This window comes from Protobothrops mucrosquamatus, unplaced genomic scaffold (assembly GCF_001527695.2).
Source record: "Protobothrops mucrosquamatus isolate PMUCROS unplaced genomic scaffold, P.Mucros_1.0 scaffold31, whole genome shotgun sequence".
NCBI classification, from domain to species: Eukaryota; Metazoa; Chordata; class Lepidosauria; order Squamata; family Viperidae; genus Protobothrops; species Protobothrops mucrosquamatus.
This window is the reverse complement of record NW_015386415.1, coordinates 428,762-447,670: the sequence shown is the minus strand read 5'-3', so window position 1 is coordinate 447,670 and position 18,909 is coordinate 428,762. Positions and strand designations below refer to the sequence as shown.

Below are 18,909 nucleotides of genomic sequence, written 5' to 3'. Positions count from 1 at the left end.
GGCGGAGCGGGGCCGTCGGAGCGGCTTCCGGGTGTGTGGACTCCACTTCCCAGGACTCTCAGCGGGGACGATGCCGACGAGGGCATTCTGGGAGCTGAAGTCCACCCATTTTATAATAACCCAGCGGGAGAATGGCTGAATTCGGGTCACGGCCAGCCAGGAACGCGCGCGGGCCCGGACACGAAGCGCGGAGCTCGAGGCTCCTCCGAGGCGTCCCGGTTTGGTCAGGCCCTTCTCGCTCCGCACGAGGGAGGCCGCGCGACCTGGAGGGCTACGGGGCTTCCCGAAGGGCCTGGCGCGGACCAGCCTTCCCGTCGCCTAGGCCCGCATTTGCCAGCCGTGGCCGCTTCCAGGCCGGGAAACTCCAGCTCCCAGAATCCTCATCGGTGGCCGCGCCGGCTGTGGGATTGTGGGAGTTGAAGTCCGCTCGGCTGGGAAGGGCTGCGGCTGGAGCTCGGGCCGAGACGAGCGAGGCGTCTCCCGCTGGAGAGACCGCCGTCCAGACGCTGCCGTTTCCCTCGGGAATGGATCCCTCCCGAGGAGAAGGACCCGGAGCACAAAACCCCCGGGGCTGGAAGGGACCGCGGGGGCGTCCAGTAGCCCAAGGCAGGAGGCCAGGAACCCCGCCAGTCCCGCGGCCGGCCCGTCTCCCCTTTCTCTCCCCCCCCCCCCAGTGACTGGAGGAGGGGAGCTGCTCTCACTGTCGTTTCTCCTGGAAAGTGAAGGGCGACCCTTTTCTTCTTTCAGAGGAGACGGGGTCCCAAAGGCCCATACGAATCCAAGAGCTCATTAAGGGACACCGGGTGCTTGTTAAAACAAGTCTGCTGTATTTTCTACTTAAAGTACTGCATTCAGTATTTTAGAAGTCTCATATAATGACAGAGATGGAGGGAAACTTGAAGGTCTTCTAGTCCAACCCCCTGCTCAAGTATTGGAAAACAGCCCTTCTCTTTGCTAGATTTTTTGTTGTTAGTTGCGCAGTCGTGTCCCACCCATCGCGACCCCATGGACAACGTTCCTCTGGGCCAGGGGTAGGCAACCTCGGCTCTTTTATGACTCATGGACTTCAACTCCCAGAATTCCCGAGTCAGCTATGCTGACTCGGGAATTCTGGGAGTTGAAGTCCATGAGTCATAAAAGAGCCGAGGTTGCCTACCCCTGCTCTCGGCCTTCCTGTCCTCTACCATCTTCTGGAGTCCATTTAAGCTCACGCCTAAATACCTAATTTCTGCATTGTTCATCATACGTTTTAGCTTCCCAGCCCCTAATCATCTTTGTTGCTCTTCTCTGCACTCTTTCCAGAGCCTCAACATCTTTTTTGTATTGCGTTGTAACCAGAACTAGACTCAATATTCCAAGTGTGGTCTTATCAGTGCAATACAAAACACTTGATTCTATCCTTCTGTTAATGCAGCCTAGAACTGCATTGGCCTTTTTGGCAGCTGCCGCACATGGCTGGCTCATATTTAAGTGGTTGTCCAGGATGCCTCCCTATTTACTGCTGTTGAGCCAGTTATTTCCTATTCTAGATCTGCATTTGATTTTTCCTGCCTAAGAGCAGGACTTGACTTATTGCCCTCCAGCCACACACACCCCTCCTCCTCCTCTTCCTATTCTTTGGCAATTGGCCTGTATGATGCTGTGTGCAGATAAATGGGGATTCCTTTTTTAAAAAAAAATATTGATTTTTTAATACAATTCAACAAACGTGTTGTCTGAGTTTATCATTCACTAATACAAATTGAATTCCTAATCCCTTATTCTTTTCTCCAGCTATTGATAAAATAAGTCCCAAGTTTGAAAGTATTCTGTTTCTTTTTTTTTCTCTCAACTTCAGAGTAAGTCTGTCTATTTCCGCACAATCTAGTATTTTTTAAATTATTTCTTCCTCTGGTGGTATTTCTTCATTTTTCCAATATTGTGCGAATATGATTCTTGCCGCTGTTATCACATGTAAAATCAAGTATATACTTTGTTTGTCAAGCTTTTCTGGCATTATATCTAATAAAAAAAAGTTCAAGTTTAAAATCTATATGTTTTCCCAACATCTTTTCTAGCCAAGTATGTATTTTTGTCCAATATCTCTTTGCTTTAACACACGTCCACCAAGAAGGAATCCTTTCGCTCAGGGAGTCAGACACTCATTTTGCACTTGAAAACGCCCTACAAAAGCTGACGGGGTTCATCCTGCCCACTCCACTTGCTTGATGCCATTGCTGCGCCCAGTTTCACACTTGCAGCTTCCTTCAGCATGGAAATCAGCCACAAAAATCACACACACGCCACACTAGATAGCCCTAATCATTCACCAAAACTACCTGAGGTTTTGATCCTCCCTTTACAAAAGCCTTTGCTCAGATTTTGACACTGACTCCTCTTCAGGGCTGCTCTCAAGGGGAAGAGGCTTCCTTGTCTTCTCCTTCCAGTGTCAGGGAGCGGATCCTGCTGGTTTGAGAACGGGAGAGAGTCGAGGGGAACCTGCCCACCCAGGGCCTGCCGGAGGCTTCAGAGCAGCAGTGGCTTCATTGTGACACCCCCACGGCGGGCAATCTGTATTCTCACCAGAATCCTGAGGAGGATTCCTGACATTCCGCCCTGTCCCGTCCCCTGCAGGGCTGGGACTGGCTCTGGCTCAGGCTGGCTGCTCACAGACGCTCCGCTCGGTGTTGAACCACTTGGTGAACCACACTGTCCAGGCAATGGTGGGTCATCAGACGATGGGGGAGGGGGGGGCTATGTTTTCAGCTTCTCCTTGTTGCTTTAGGTATTGGGTTTCACTTTCTGCAACTCAGATCAGCTCAGCCAGCTCCTCTGAAGAATAACTGAAGAATAAATGTTGTTCTCTCCATTTTAGGAGATGGCACACTAAGGAGTTGGTCAGCACTGCCCAACTAGGACTTTTTTTTCTGACCTCCCTAGTTTTGTTCTTCTGGTTACCAGGTGGAGGGAAGCAGGCTGAGCTGAGTGTGCTTGGGCTAGTTTTGTAAACCAACTCTCCCCTGGGTGGTCAGCTCCGCTCTTTGTGCCAGAAGACCCAGTCTCGGCAGCAGGTGGGGGTGGGAGTCCAAGTGCCTGCTTTGCATCTTGGAGGCAGACTTTCTGTTCTTCCACTGAAGGAGGCCAGAGGTCTGAACAAAGGTAGGCCGTCTCAGGTGCTGAGTGTGGCGATTGGATCTGGCTGGTGGGTTATAATCTCTTTAGGAAATTATCCTACGCAAACCATGGTAAAACTGAAGGAGTGGGAAAGGTCTCTTTTAAAATAAGCTCTGTTCTGTCACTGTCTTTAGGACAGGGGTGTCAAACTGCCGCCCCACGGGCCAGACGCATCACACAGAAGCCGTGCCCACCCCATGGCCGGCAATGGCAAAACGGTCCCGATAAGTCGTACATCATCATGTGACGTCGCGAGTTTGACATGTCTGCTTTAGGATAATTCCCCAGTTGGTTGTACTTTTTGTTTATTGCTTACGGTCCTCCTTAGATCTCCCACTTTTGGCACCAGAATTGCTCTCTGAATTTCATAGAATGATAGAATCGTAGAGTTGGAAGGGACCTAGTCTGCACCTATGCAGTTGATTTTTCTTGCCTAAGTGTAAAAACTTACTTTTATCTATGTTGAATTTCATTTTGTTAGATAGAGCCCAATGTTCAAGTCTGTCAAGAACTTTTTGGATCTTGAACTTGTCTTCTGGAATGTTGGCTATCTCTGCCAGCTTATCTGCAAATTTGATCCCTTTCAAGTCCCTGGTCTAGATCGTTTATGAAGATAAGAGTGCTGGGCCTAAAACAGAACCTTGCAATAGCCCACTGCTTACTTCCCTCCATGTGGATGTAGTTCCATTAAGGACTACATGTTGAGTACGATTTGTCAGCCAGTTACAAACCCATCTGGTGGTAGTGTTGTTTATCCCACATTTTTTTAGCTTACCAAGAAACAGATTGTGGTCTACTTTATCAAACCCTTTACTGAAATCTAAGTATACTATGACCACAGCATTTCGCTGGCCCACTAATTTCTGCAGTCCATTTCTGGTGCTTTTCTCAGACAAGAATCAGAGATGGTAAATATTCCCAGGAAAACAGTTTAAACCCACCCCAGAAGTGACCCCCAAGGACCTGGGCGGGGCTTTTCTACTGAATCAAACTTTCCCACTCCTCTTTGGCCCAGGTTCTCTGAAGGATGGACTCCGTCTCCCTGAGGAGTAAAGTCCCGGCTTTCTTATCAGACCTGGGGAAAGCAACCTTGAGAGGCATCAGGAAATGCCCCCGATGCGGCACCTACAACGGCACTCGTGGGCTGAGCTGCAAAAACAAGACCTGTGGCACCGTCTTCCGCTACGGCTCACGGAAGCCGGCTGGCATTGATGCCGTCAAGATCATTACCGGCTCAGACCTCCAGATCTACTCGGTGCGGCAGAGGGACAGGGGCCCTGAATATCGGTGCTTTGTGGAGCTGGGCGTCTCGGAGACCACCATCCAGACTGTGGACGGGACCATCCTCACCCAGCTCAGCTCTGGGCGCTGCTACCTCCCAGCATGTCTGAAGGCAGCAACCCAAGGGGTGGTGGAAAACCAGTGCCAGCACCTGAAGCTTGCTATGAGCTGCCAGGCAGAGGCCACCCCCTTGACGCTGAAGAGCTCCGTCTTGAACTCAATGCAGGCCTCGCCCCAGACCAAGCAGACCCTCTGGGAGCTGGCCACCCAGCCCTCGGGGCCCCTGGTGCAAAGGATCACTAAGAACGTGCTGGTGGTCAAGTGCAAGGCCGGCCCGAAGCACAGCTTGGGCTACCTCCACATCACTTTTGCTCCCAGGTCTGGCCACAAGCACCTAGCGGGCCCCCGCTTTTTCTGCCCCTGCCAGTCCTTGAGGGCCAGCAAGGCTGGCTCTGCCACGGAAGAGGGCAGCCAGAGATGCATCCATTTCTTTGCCTGCATCTGTGCCTTCGCCAGCGACGAGGCTTTAGCCCAGGAGTTTGCGGATTTCCTCAGCGATGAGCCTGGCGGTGGGTATGCACAGAGGACGGAGCAGCCGCTGGGGGGTGGGGGAGGAGACCTTCTGGCCCCCTCCAGCCTCCTGAGCTTCAGCACTGATTAGTGGGCAGCAGAACGGCCCAGGCAGGCCTGGCTTTTGGTGGGTGGCGGGAGCAAAAGCCGCCCCTCAGGCCGGTCTGAGCGAGGGCGCTCCCTGGTTACGGCGCTGTGGCTGGCCCCAGGCTCTTCCAAGAAACGGGGAGGCTCCTAAGCGGCCCTTTTTCTTTCCCACTTGCAGGTTTGCAATCCCCGGCAAGAGCTCCGCTTGCTTGCCAGCCAGAATCCCCTCTGCCCTCGGGAGACTCTGCGGCCTCCAAAGCGAAGCGCAAGAAGAAGGACGAAGGGCTGGGTGAGAAGCTTCAATGTTGGCTCATTTTCTGGGCGGATCTGGGTTCCGTGTTGACATGCTAGAACAGGAGTTTCTGAACCCGTCAAGACGTGTGGAGTTCAACTCCAGAGTTTGCTGGCTGGGGAGTTCTGGGAATTGACCCACCTTAACACTGTTAAGGCCTGTGATGCGGACGGGAGCTCCTTCCTTATTTGTCCTCAGTCCTTATTCCACTCATAAACTAGCATGAAATATGAAATCGCAATCATTCAAGAAATACTGGCAGTCCTCAACTTACCACCACTGAGCCCAAAATTTCTTTTGCTAAGCAAGACGGTTGTTAAGGGAGTTTTGCCTCTTTCTTTCCAGTTCTTAAGTGAATTGCTGCACCTGTTAAGTTCATAAGAAGGTTGTTGAATAAATCCAGCTTTCCCCACTGACTTTGCTTGTCAGAAGGTTGCAAAAGGGGGTCCCGTGACCCTGGGACACTGCGACCGTCGTAAAGACGAGTCAGTTGCCAAGCGTCTGAATTTTGATCACGTGACCACGGGGAGGCTGCAACAGTTCTAAGTGTGAAAAATGGTTGTGACACTTTTTTCATTGCCATCGTAACTTTGAATGGTCACTAAATGAACAGTTGTAAGTTAAGGACTACCAGTAGATATTTAAGGTACAGCATGACAGAATAGCATCAAAGTTATGGAGATTGCTAACACAAAAATATAGCCCTGAGTTCTAACTACAAGAATCCTTGCTATTAAAACTGTAAAGGGAGTGATGTAGGGCTGCCTGCGGGTGATCCAAAGAAGTGCGTGGGTGCGTGGCTCCCAGTCTGCTTTCCTCCTTGTGTGCCCCGTAACGCCCGCCTCTCCAGTCACCCTGCCCTGGGAGGAGGGCAGGGGGAACGCACACTGGCTGCAAGGGCGACCAAGTGGCGGAGGGAGGCTGCGAATGCAGGAGTTGGGTGCAGTTATTTTTTCAGCACTGTTGTAACTTCAAACAGTCACTGAACAAGGCAGTCAGTAAGTGAGGTCCTGCTTGAGTAGGGGGTTGGATTAAAAGACCTCCAAGGTCCCTTCCAATTCTGTTATTCTGGAAGAGACTTGCTCTATGAACAAGTCTGAATTAGAAAAGCTTAAACTTAAACATGTGTTCCAGTTGTTCATCTTTCTTAGAACCCCTGGTTGTCATTCTTGCTTCGTTTTTTGTTCTCTTGAACGAAGGCACCTTTGCCAGGTGACATCAAAGCCCATGAGTTTCTTGCAATCATGTCTGAGTTTTAAAAAGGGATCACCTTCATTCTCATAAATGCAGCGTACAATTCTCTCCCTTTGCCATTTCTGGAGAAGGCGCTCTCTAGGAGCATCCTTTGTGTCATGATTGTTCCACTATCGGAAAGAGGCTGGGAGAAAGGTTGTCCATTCTGAAGGCGTTCAATTTGGCCTTTCAGGCATGCAGGCCAGCAGCCCCCTCTTGTCTCAAGATCTGGCAAACAACTCCTTGCAGCAGAAAAATGGACTGAAGAAGGCATCCGTTGCATCGCTGAAAAGGCAAAGTGAGTTCATTCCCTTCCAGACCACAAGGCCGCAGAGCCCCCACCCCAACAAGCCCCCCCCAAGCTTAGGCAAGGCTATTTAGAAGGCCCTTCACTTGGGCTGAGATTAGGGAGACCGTCACTTGTGAACTTAAACATGAGAAGAACAGGAAGAAACAGCAGGTTTATTTAGCTTTAAAATGTCCCTGGCAAAGAACAGAACAGCCAGAGCTAAGCGTACTTCCAGGGCCCGTCTGCATGGTGTTCCTACTGAAACTTCTGCGGGTTGGTGGTACGTGGAACGCGAGGGAGTCTACCTCCCACCAGCCTTTGGGGCCCCAGAACGGAAGAGAAGAGACCAGCGACTTGGTCAAACTCCCAGTCCTTTTCATGTAGCTTTTAGTTACCTGAAAATGAAACGATCCGGTTCCTGGTAAAAGGTTTGACCCCCCTTAGAACAGGATCTGGCCAAGTCAGTCTGGCAGGTCCCAGTAAGGACGGATCTGATCCCGTATTGCCTCTTGGTGGTCAGAAGACTTTGGAGTGCCACCTAGGTGTAGTGGTGGAAGTGCTGGGTTAGAAACCAAGAGAGCCGAGTTTGAGTCCTGCATTAGGCACAAAATTCATCTGGGTGGCTTGGCACCAGCACATCTCTCTCAACCCAGCCCACCTCACAGGGTGGTGGTTGTGAGGAAAATAAGAGGCAGGAGCATCATGAACGTATTCTGCCTTCAGTTGACCCAAAATAAAGAGCTGGGATAAAAATCTAATCAGTCAATCCATAAAATGCAGCCTGGAAGACCATTTCAGACTCAAAATGTAGCTGGGGGGGGGGGCTTTCTGCCCTCCCTTGCAGGCGCCTGTTTCTTTGCAACAGGATGCAGTCGGAGGGGCCAAGGGGGGGGCCACAAGCACTCCGAGGAGGCTGCAACTTGCCTCCCTTTTGCTTAGCTGGCGGTCAGGTGCTGGAGGAGTCGCAGGTGGCCTTGTCCTTCCTGGAGTGGCTGGCCAGCGCCACGGAGCGGATCCACCAAGCCATGCACTACCAGTTTGACGGTGAGTCCTTCCTGCCAGCCACACCCGCCTCCCCTTGCCTCCTGGAAGGCTGATTAGCCGAGGAGGACAGTCGGGAACAGAGGAAAACCGAGCCCTTCTCCTGGAGCAGCCAGCGGTTGCTCACAGCAGCCGGGCACCGTCTCGGGAGGGCCCCATTTGGATTGCTGCTCCCAAAGGCCACCTGGAAGTCATAACTGGTCCAGAAAGCAGCAGGGGGCAGTGATGGACAGGTGTCTCCAGGTTAGCTCACTTTGCATCCCTGTTAGGGTAGCTGCACTTCTGGGTGCAATTTGAGATGCTGCTTCTTACCTTTATACCGTTCCTATATGGCACAGACCAGGTTCTTCGCAGGATGACCTCTCCCTAAGGACACATTTGCCTACCGCTCCTACCTCCTTCCCTTAAAATGTTGCCAGAAGGGTGCGTTTTCCGTGGCAGCCCCTTCCCGGGGGGAATGGCTAGGTGGGAAAACCTTGGGAGGCGGGCTGGAGAGAGGCTGCCCGGGGAATGGTCAGAGAAGAGAGGGCAGAGCCCAGGTCTGCGTAAGGAGCAGAGAAAGGAAGAAACCTCCCTTCCTGTAAAAAACTGGGGCTCAGGCCTTCCGTCCCTCAAGAGCATTTTCTTTCCTCTCCCGTCTGTAGGCTGTTTACGCTGTTTGTCAGTGGGGTGCTTTTAAAATACACAAGCTTTCGCCAGACCCCCCCTGGCCTTCCTATGAGTCAGCCTGGACGCCTCCGCTTTTGTTGTTGTTGTTTCAGTTTATGTTCTGTCTGCTTTCTGAGACGCCCTTAATCACCGCCTGCCCCTCCTGCCCTTGCGTGTCTCCCTCAGGCAAGCCGGAGCCCCTCGTCTTCCACGTCCCGCAGGCCTTCTTCGAGGCTCTGCAGCAGCGAATCTGCCTTGGGAGCGTCAAGATGCGGCTTCCCAACTCCACGACAGGTGCTGCTCTTCAGAGCGTGTTTCCCCTCGCTGCCCCCTCCTTCCCTGGCCCTGCGCCCACACTCAGCCTCTCCTGGGCCTGGGCACAAACTCAGCCAGCCTGAGGCCTCTGCCCAAGGCTGCCGCTCTGCTTTGCGGCTGGTGTCATTTGTGCAGGGGAGGTGGAGCACTTGAACCCTCCACCTTTGCTTCCTTGCCCCTCGCTGAGTCCCACCGCTGGGCAAGGAGCCCCCTGCCCATGCGAAGCTGCAATTGCCGACGGTTCCCGGGTGCTGGCTCAGTCCACAGATTGGGGTTTGAGGTTGCTGGGAGACGAAGCTGCCTTCCTTGCTTGACTGACACAGAGAGCGGGCACTGGGCTTGCGGCCGATGGGCATGCTCAACAGAGCTGCCTTTTCTGGGGCAGCCCTGTCCCCCACAAGCACTTGGCACTTGGTGTGACACAGGTGATAGTGCTCGTTTGAACCCGTGTTCCCCAATGGCTGCTTTTAAGACCAGGTTTGATGTGTTGGCTGGCCGCTGTTTGGGGCTGATGGAAGAGGCTGCTCTGGCTGTTTCTGCAGAGACCGGTGGGCGCTTGACTGGCAGGGAGAAAGTCCCTGGTGTATGTGGGGGGGGGGGATTTCCTATTCTATTCCATTCATTCTCATATCTATTCTATTCTATTCTATTCTATTCTATTCTATTCTCATATCCTATCCTATCCTATCCTATCCTATCCTATTCTATTCTATTCTATTCTATTCTATTCTATTCTATTCATTCTCATATCTATTCTATTCTATTCTATTCTATTCTATTCTATTCTATTCTATTCCATTCATTCTCATATCTATTCTATTCTATTCTATTCTATTCTATTCTATTCTATTCTTATGGATGCTGGACTCTCCTCCCCCATGCAACCCCAGAGGCAGCCCTTTGCAAATTTGGGAGGGGGGCTACCTGTTGCAACACCTTCCCTCCACACACACATCTCTTTTTGGCAAAAGAGTAGTCCACTTGGCTTACACTGGCCTTTGGTAGGTCCTGTCTGATTTGGATGCAAGTTTATAATGACTAGACAGATGTTTTTATTTGGGATGTTTTGTATGCCTTTGCCCTGCTTTTATTTATGATGTATTATTGTTAATACTTTTAATCTTACTACCATAAAATGCCCAGAAATATACATATATATATGATTATACGTCACCAATAATTTTTTTGTTTCTAGCTTTTGTCCGCAAAGATGCCTTACCTCTGGGTACCTTTTCTAAATACACGTGGCACATCACCAACATCTTGCAGGTGAAGCAGATCTTTGATACTGTGGAGGTAAGGCCCGTTTCTCCTTCTGACTTATGAGCTCTCCGTTTCTGAGCAGAGGACGACGACTCCGGCATGTTTGTTGAGAGGTGAACAATGGAAGTGAGTCTCTCCAACCACCTCTAGTTGCTTTAGACCAGGAAATTAAAAAGCCTCACTTTCCTTGCTGGGGCTTGCTTTCAACTTTCTAGATTTCCTCTGTTCATCTTCCAGAACGAACGTTTCCTTCTGCAACAAGGTGGTGGTGGGTTTTCTCGGGATCTCTTCTGCTCATCCCCTCTCATTCCAGATGCCTCTGGAAATAACCCGCAGCTTCATCCAGAACCGGGATGGGACCTACGAGCCCTTCAGGTGCCCCAAAGTGGAGGTGGAGAGCATTGCTGAGACCTACGGACGCCTGGAGAAGCAGCCTGTTCTTCGCCCCCTGGAACTGAAAACTTTCTTGAAAGTTGGTGAGTTTGCACGGGGGGGGGGGGGGCAGAAGAGCTGGCTTGTGGTGACCTGGGAAGTGGCTTCTCTCATTCTCCTCCTCTCAGGTAACACATCCCCGGATCAAAAGGAACCGACGCCTTTCATCATTGAGTGGATCCCGGACATCCTGCCCCAGTCCAAAATTGGCGAACTGAGGATCAAATTTGAGTACGGCCACTACAGGAACGGCCACCCTGCCGACTACCAGGAGCAGCGTCCTTCCCTGGATCAGGCCCTGGAGATCATGCCGCTCACCACCCTCACCTTCCCCTGAGCGCCCCTCGCCTCTGTCTTTGTGTGCACAGCTGCACAGGCCCGTTTCGTAGCCGGCCACTCTCTCCTGCTCCCTGCCAGCCACCGGCCGGAAGAGCCGCAGTTTCACGTGACTTCGCTGCCCACCCTCTGCTCTCCAGGAGCTTCTCACTCGGGCCTCTCTTGCAAACAGCCCCCCCCCCAGCCGAGTCAGATGGTGGAATTAGTCCTCCCTGAATCCCCAGGCCGGCTGGCGGCTCCAGCACACCCAGAGTGCCCCGGCCAACTCCTGTCCCTCCTTTCTCCCTGAGACGGCCGTCGTCCCAGCAGTTCCAAGGGCTGGCTGGCTGGCTGCTACGATCTCTTTACTGGCCTATTTTACAGTATATATTTAAAATAAATTAATTTAAGGCCATGGCAATGTTGTGAGATTAGTCATGCATATAAAAGAAAGTGAATCCATTCCCTTACAATTCAGTCCCTGAATGGGCTCTTTAAAAAGACAACGGGGGGGGGGGGGAGGAAGAGCCGGGTGTTCATAATCCTGTGCTGTTGGCAGCTGCTAGAAGTTCAACAGGTGATACTATAAGTACATTTACTTTCTACCAGTGGTGTGATCGTGGGTCAGAATTCAGCACCTAGTATAATTGAAGAATAGAATAATTAATAATAGAATAGAATAAAATAATAGAAGCTGGAGGGGACCTTGGAGGCCTTCTAGTCCAGCCCCCTGCTCAAGCAGGAGAACCTAGACCATCTCAGACAGGTGAATGTCCAGCCTCCCCTTAAAAATCTCCAGTGATGGAGCGCCCACAATTTCTGGAGGCCAGCTGTTCACTGTCAGGACGTTTCTCCTTCGTTCCAGGTTGCTTCTCTCTTTGATCAGCTTCCAACCATGGTCTCTTGTCCTGCCCTCCGGTGCCCCAGAGAATCACGTGGCGCCCTCTTCTTTGTGGCAGCCTCTCACATACTGGAACAGTATTTAGATTTCTTTTGATTTTTAAACGCCTGGAACAGCTCAGATCTCACGGAGCGATCCTCGCCTGGGCTCCATCCAGTTCAGCGCCTGGCTTGGTCCTGCTGTGGTGAGAATGTTGGCCAGCAGGGAGCTTCCTCCGTTTCCCTGCGCCGCCGCCCCCCCGCATACCCTCACCCTGGCACTATTAAAATCTGCTGCTCTTCCTGGTTGTGGGAAAAAACTGCTGGGTCAGGAGGTCCATCCAGTCCCTTAAGCAAGAAGCCGGTTATGTTCTTATGAAAACCCAACCTCTATAAAATTTCAGTGCAAAACGAATTACAAAACAGAAAACAAATGACATGGAAAATGATTGACAGAATTTCCATTCTGATGTGTTTATGATCTTCCATTCATGTTTCTCCTCTAGATAATTTTAAAGAGCACTTACTGTTCTTTTCCACCTGAAATATACCAACACTCACCATGCCAGAAAGCATTTGCCTTCTTGCCTTGTGGTGGGGATGACAAGTGAACAAGAAGAGCCTTAGCATGAATATAAAAACTCGTAAAAACCTGCGTGTCTATATTTGCCATTGTTTGCCCCCAGGTACATGTCCTTACTTGTAGGTGGAGTAATTCCTAGGCAATGTTATGACCCAGGTCGTCAAGCAAGGCAAGTCTTTAGAGAGCCTTTGTTGCTCTGAGAAGTAAATGTTCCAAGGAAAGTCCCTCCGACTCCACCCTCAAGCTGCCCTGAAGGGAGCCACCCTCAGTCCCCCAAACAACAGCCCCCATAGGACAAAGGAAGCCCCCAGAGTAGGAGCCCGCTCACAGGGGAAAGGTCCAAGGTCCCAAGTCCAGTCCATCCGGTTAAGCGAGTCCACAAAGCAAAGGCAAGGCACAACACAAAAGGCAGTTCTCAAGGCAAGTCGAAAGGCACGCGTCAAAGCCAGGGTGTGTAAGCCAAAACAAACAACTGTTCCTGGCAAAGACTAACTCCCCACAGCTTCTCCTTAATTCCCTCCCTTCCAGGTGTGAGGAGGGGTGGGGCGACCTCCTCCCTCGCAGCCCTTCTCTGGGTTTGCCTGCACAGCCTTGGGCCTCTCCAAGCATTCCAAGGGAGACTTGCCGTCCCCGGTTCCAACTCCTGCTCTGAGTGGGGCTCTGAAGGGCTGCAGTAGGTCAGAGATGCCCAGCACCCTTTTTCTATTGGGACGTCCAGCGCTCAGGACAAGGAGCCTCGTGAACCTTCCTGTCCCAAACTCTGCCGTCTCTCCAGACAGGAGGCTGCAGTGAGAAGTGTCTAGCCTGGCAGACGGCTATGTCACACGAATGAGGAGCTTCTGATTGTCTTCCAACTTCGCTGCAATCCAGATATTTTACTGGTGGTCCCTGCAGCTGCTTTCACTAACTTTCTAATTTGCTGGAAAGATGCACATTTGCTTTGGGCAAATGAAATTGCTTCAGTTTGCTTAGAATAAATGGAGAAGCCGGTTCTGCATTTCGTGGCTTTCCAATAGGGAGGGAACATCCCAGCTCCTTGCAGTCGCTGATCTCTGCTGAAAGGACAGCACAGGGGATCAAAAGCAACACTGTACTTCTTTTAACCAAGATCCATTTGTGCCTTTTTTGCTGTTTATGCTAACAAAGAGATGGGAAACAATTATATACTGTATGCCACACCTTTTACAAGCAAAAAGTAAAAAAATCTTCATGCTAAATATGACATTGCCCTTGTGTATTTCAGTAAAGCCTGTTAGGGCTGTTTTGGAGGCTGTCTAAAAATCAATATTTTGCAGCAGCAATAAATGTCTTTGGAGACCTCTCACTCCAAAATCAGAATAAATTGCACTGCAGCAACACTTAGAACCATAACCCTAATAGTAAAAAACACAACAACTCTATTCCACTTCTAAGTTCCAGATGTCTTCCAAGGAACAACATCCATAACTAACCAAACAAGCCTAACATGACAAAAACTAGCAGCAACATTTATTTTCCTTATACAATTTGATTTAAAAAATAACCAATTAACCGAATGATCCTATTATCAATAATCTACCAATCCTAATTGGGAAAGTAGGCTGTCAGTCTCCAAAAACCAAAAAAGGCCTTCCAATACTTCTAAGCAGATTTATTTATTGCTCGTCACCTATAGACAGAGTTCTAGGCAAACTAAAGCGAAGAAAAAGGAGTGCAGACTTGTTGGTCCTGAAGGACTTTAGGGAAACCCGTACTTCTTCCAGAGGAATCCTTGGGCTACTGCTATAATTACAGTATATTTTCTTAGAAAAAAATAAAAGACAACCTGGACAAAGAGGCAAAACTGAAAGAGATTCATAAGGATACACATTTTAATTGTTCATTTTAATTTCCTTTGTTCTACAAAGGAAAATTCAAGAGCAAAACTAGGGAAAACTTTACAAAACAAATAGTCTAAAAAGTGCTAGGAAATGGTAGGAAACAAAATATTAAAAACGATTTCTGTAATCACACTGTGATTAAGTGGTACCATTTTTACAGTAAAAGGGAAATGAGCCAAAGAAAGGACAAATGGGAGTTTTTGGAAAAAAAACACAATGAAAGCAGAGTGTTCTGAAATAAAAGGCTGTCCTTTATAGTAAAGGGTGCTTGGTCATTGTAGCCGTAACTGAAAAAAAAAATCAATGGCAATTCAGTTATATTTTTATGGATCTTGTCAAATCATATTTATATTCAAATTTCTCCCTTTCACAATGTTAATGGAAGAAATGTTATAAAGATTGTTTAAATTTAATTACAATGGAAATGTTAAATTAAATCAAGGGGTAGGATTTCTGCCTGTTTGTTATTTCCCCCCATCCCTCAAACAGCCTTTCCTCGGAGCCCCAATACTCGCGCCAGGCGACCGGGAGCCTCCCGACCAAGAAAAACAAATTCTCCCAGACCAGACCAGGTTTATCGGAAGGGAAAAAATAGCCTGGCTTAGGGAAATCTTGGCAACTGGCCCATCTACTTTAGCGCCAGAGCCTCCAGCAAAGACGGGGCTTCCGGGCTGCTTCTGGGGACCCAGCCAGGCGAAGGAAGCCTCCAGCTCCACACTTGCAACGTTGTGTGAACAGCCGCCATTCCTTAGGCCTGAGAAGCCCATGCGATCCACGGCTGCTCTGATCACCGATCTCCTCGGGACACCATCAGGCAGTAGCCGAATCCCTTCCCCCTTTTCAAGGCCCCCCCTTCAGGTCTTTTCCTTCTTTGTCCTTTCCTAAAGGATTTTTATCTAATTCCTTTTCCAGCTCTTGCTGGAGGATGAGGGGACGTCCTTTCGTCATTGGTGCAGTGTGGTGCCATTTAACCAGATGAAGGATTCTTTCATGGAAGGCTTTGTGCAAATTCTGTGCTAAATTCATTCTGGATTTCTGTGACTTATTCATGCACATCTGGGATGGGACAAAGTAGAAATTTAAATAAAGCTAAGACGTGGTTCATTGTGAGCAAGTGTTTTGAAATGTCTTAACGGAACATTTTCAACCTAAGGCACAAAGACTCCCCCACCCAGGGATTTCCTTCCCCTGAAACTGACTCTCTGCGTTCTGAATCTCTCCGTGTCTTCCTCCTTCAGACGAGGGCAGCCTCCAGTTTTCCCTGCTCTGCTCAGCTGCCCAGCAAGGGGTGCTCTAAGCCGCCTTTTCAAGCCCAGCGGCCGCCCTTCCGCTCCTTGTGGGGCCGAAGCCAGGAACGGACGGCCAGGGCGGGCAGGCGGAGGGGGGATCCGAGGGAATGAAGGAAAAGACAATGCCGGCTTGGCTCTCTCCCATTCCCTGACATTCTGAAGAAATGGGGAAAGGCTCCAGAACTCTCCTCTCGGCCCCTGTAAAGGGGAGGCTTGCCTGGCACAGGGACGCTGCCCAAATGACGCCACCAGTTTAATGTTTGAGATAATTTGACGAAGGCAAAAAGGGCACCGTGAATTTCTGAAATGTGGACTGCCTGCCAGATTTGGAGGTATGTTTTTTTCCCCGATAGAGAAAGCTCTCATCAAATAACATCCCATACATTTTATCCTTTCACAGCCAATTTTTCATAAGTGAAGGCTCACAGTCTTTCATGCCCTGCTAGGCGGTTAACACCATCCATTAATCTTCATTAAGCATTTAAAAATAAATACAAAATATAGTCCCCTGGGGCAAAACTATCTCCAAAAACCCTGCAGCAGAGGATATTCCACCCCATCTGACTGGAAAGTGAAAGGAAAACATCTCTAATAAAATCTGACACAAAGAAACAGCTGAGCCTCTGTCTTCCTTAGACCCACCTCAGGTATCCGGTTCTGATGCAGAGAAGCGCAGTGCAGCTGATCAGGGGCCTCTGGAACCAAGGCGGAGGAGGAGAAGCTGAGGGCACCGGCCCCACCTGGCCCTGGAGGAAGAAAACCTCAGGTGGGACTGAAGAGCAGTTTCCAACAACCTGAAGAGACCTTTTCTCCACCCTCACAAAATTGAGGAATAATGCATTTAATTACAGGAGGACAGAGTCCAGGGAAAGAATAGAATAGAGCTGGAAGGGACCTTGGAGGTCTTCTAGTCCAGCCCCCTGCTCAAGCAGGAGAACCTATACCATCTCAGACAAGTGACTGTCCAGTCTCTTATTACAAACCTCCAGAGGTGGAGCACCCGTGATTTCTGGGGGCCAGCTGTTCCACTGTGTCCTCACTGTTATGACGTTTCTGCGCAGGTGATGGCCATGGGTGGTCCAAAGGGCCTCAGTGGTCCCTTCCTCTCTGGGATTCTATGACTTATGAAGCCTCCGTGCCATTAGGAACAAAGCAAAGCCACATTTGCTTAGCTTTAACGAGGATGTAGAAAAGGGATTTCACCAGGCAGAAATAGCCCTCCAGAGCTGGCAAATGCCAAGGAAGCTTGTTTCTGCCGTGGCTGGTGGTCAGGGCCACCCACTTTCCCCTTTGTGTGAGGCCACCTTAAAAGCTGTGGAAGTTCAGCATAAAGCCTAAAGGGTGTTTTAATCATTTGTTGCAAGCTCCAACTTGGCCTATCCCCAAATATTAAATGGGTCATTCTGAAAAGTAAAATCTCTGTCATCCAATTAAACCTGGAGATAAAAAGATAATGTACTCTGCAATTGTTTAAATGTAGATAATGTAAAATGAGCCTTCAGAAGGAGTCTTGTGTACGATTTCTTCCAGATCATCTCTCTCCGTCTCTCTTCCCAAGAGTGCTGCCTTTCTGCTTAGGTAATCAACTTTGTTTAGACCCAGACCTATAAATAAAAAAAAAATGTTTATAGAAGCGGAGGCTATAGGTTGATTAAATATTCCACAATGGTAAATATATGTCACAATAGGTTTCTAAAAGCCTCCACCAAGGCTTGGTTGCAGAATTCCTTGGGAAAGTGTGAGAAACAGCCCAACTCATCAGTTAAAAATATTATTCAGTTTTTCCTTGAGCAGGGTATGATGCAACACCCTTTATGGTCAGGAGGAAGGAAGTGAGTTAAACAAAAGCAAAACATTTCTTGCAATGGCTGTGATGTCACAAGATGGTTCCAGAGAACTTCCTCTATCAATTACTGTTTCAATACCTGGAATCAGCTTTCCTGTAACAGCAATCTGTTTCTAGGACCTTCTTTGGGCTTTGCTGATTTCAATTGTGCAAAAGGAATCAGGTCAAAAACCAGGAGTGTGATAGCATCTTTTCCAACCAACAGATTCCATCAAATGTGTTAAAGTTGCCGTTAGATTCTGCCTGATGTTCAGAGGGGAAGAATGTTTTTCAGTTAGGAAGAATCAGCTGGTTTTTGCACCCATCTGAACCCTGAGATCACACTTCCTTGTGATCACAAAACTGTTGAGTCACCTGTCTGGAATTCCCTTGAAACGTGACACTCCGCCTGCCTGCCTTGGCTTCCTCCAGCTTCCTTTGAAGTTGGCGGAGGGCTGGGGAAGACAGGTCCTCCAGAGCAGAATTTCTCAACTTGGCAACTTTAAAATGTGGTTTTCAACTCCCAGACTCCAGAGCCAGCAGGCCAAGGTTGAGTAGCACTACTTTGGAGGTTTAAGGTAGTTTGCACAACTCAGGCCCTAATCACTTAGAACCATAGCATCGCAGGGCTGGAAGGAACCTTGGAGGTCTTCCAATCATGCCCCCTACTCAAGGCAGCTGACCCTACGACATCCTGGACAAATGGTTGTCCAATTTTTTCTTGAAAACTTCTCGTGAGGGAGCACCCACAGCGCTGGGTGGCAAGCCCTTCCACTGATTAATTATTCTCACTGTCAGGAAATTACTCTTTAACTCTAGCTTAGATCTCTGTTTCATGATCTTTTACACATTATTTTTTTGTCCTGCCCTCAGGTGCTTTGGCAAGTAAGTTGATCCCTTCTTCTCTGTGACAGGCCCTCAAATATTGCAAGCCTACTATCATATCACCCTTGATCCTTCTCTTTAGCTAGACATATCTAGTTCCCTTAACCATTTAAAATATGGTTTCGGCTCCAGAATCTTTATCATCTTTGTTGCTCTTCTCTGTATTTTTTGGGGCTGCAGCATCTTTTTATATCGTATATAATTCTCCTCTTCCTTACAGTTGATTTCCACAATAGCTCTTTAAGTTGGCTCAGCAGAGAAGGTGTCAGCAACAACATGCCCTTGCTGAGGCAGGGCCTTGGGTCTACGTTGGCCTCCTCCTAGCCCCCCACTTGGCCTGGCCATTCTCAAGCCAGTATACTTCAGATGTGTTGGACTCCACCTCCCATCCTACACCTCCAGGATGATGCTTGGAACGATGGAACTGACTGCCCCAGAGAGCATCCTAATTGAGAAGCCGATCTACCCTGCTCGGGTTGCTCTTCCACACGTGGCCGTGCCCTGCTTAGCAGCCGCAGGGAGGAGAGGAAGACGGGCGGGCGACCCTCCCTTGGCATCGGAAGCAGCCCCTGCAACTTCTCCTGCCATGCAGGCGGGGCTCCCATCCACAGGGGAGCCTGCAGCCCCCCAAGAGAAGACCCCAAGTTGGATTCTCCGCTCAGAGAAGGGC

The 18,909-nt window shown here is 49.5% G+C and overlaps 1 protein-coding gene across 1 annotated transcript; it reads left to right on the top strand.

The window, feature by feature from the left end:
* Positions 1-4,180: 4,180 nt before the first annotated feature.
* On the top strand, positions 4,181-11,259 carry CUNH2orf42 (chromosome unknown C2orf42 homolog). The gene is made up of 8 exons (XM_015811161.1): positions 4,181-5,003; positions 5,270-5,380; positions 6,810-6,914; positions 7,845-7,949; positions 8,781-8,888; positions 10,105-10,205; positions 10,486-10,648; positions 10,733-11,259. The coding sequence occupies exons 1-8, from the start codon at positions 4,181-4,183 to the stop codon at positions 10,939-10,941; spliced, it is 1,725 nt and encodes a 574-aa protein (XP_015666647.1). The 3' UTR covers positions 10,942-11,259.
* Positions 11,260-18,909: the final 7,650 nt, after the last annotated feature.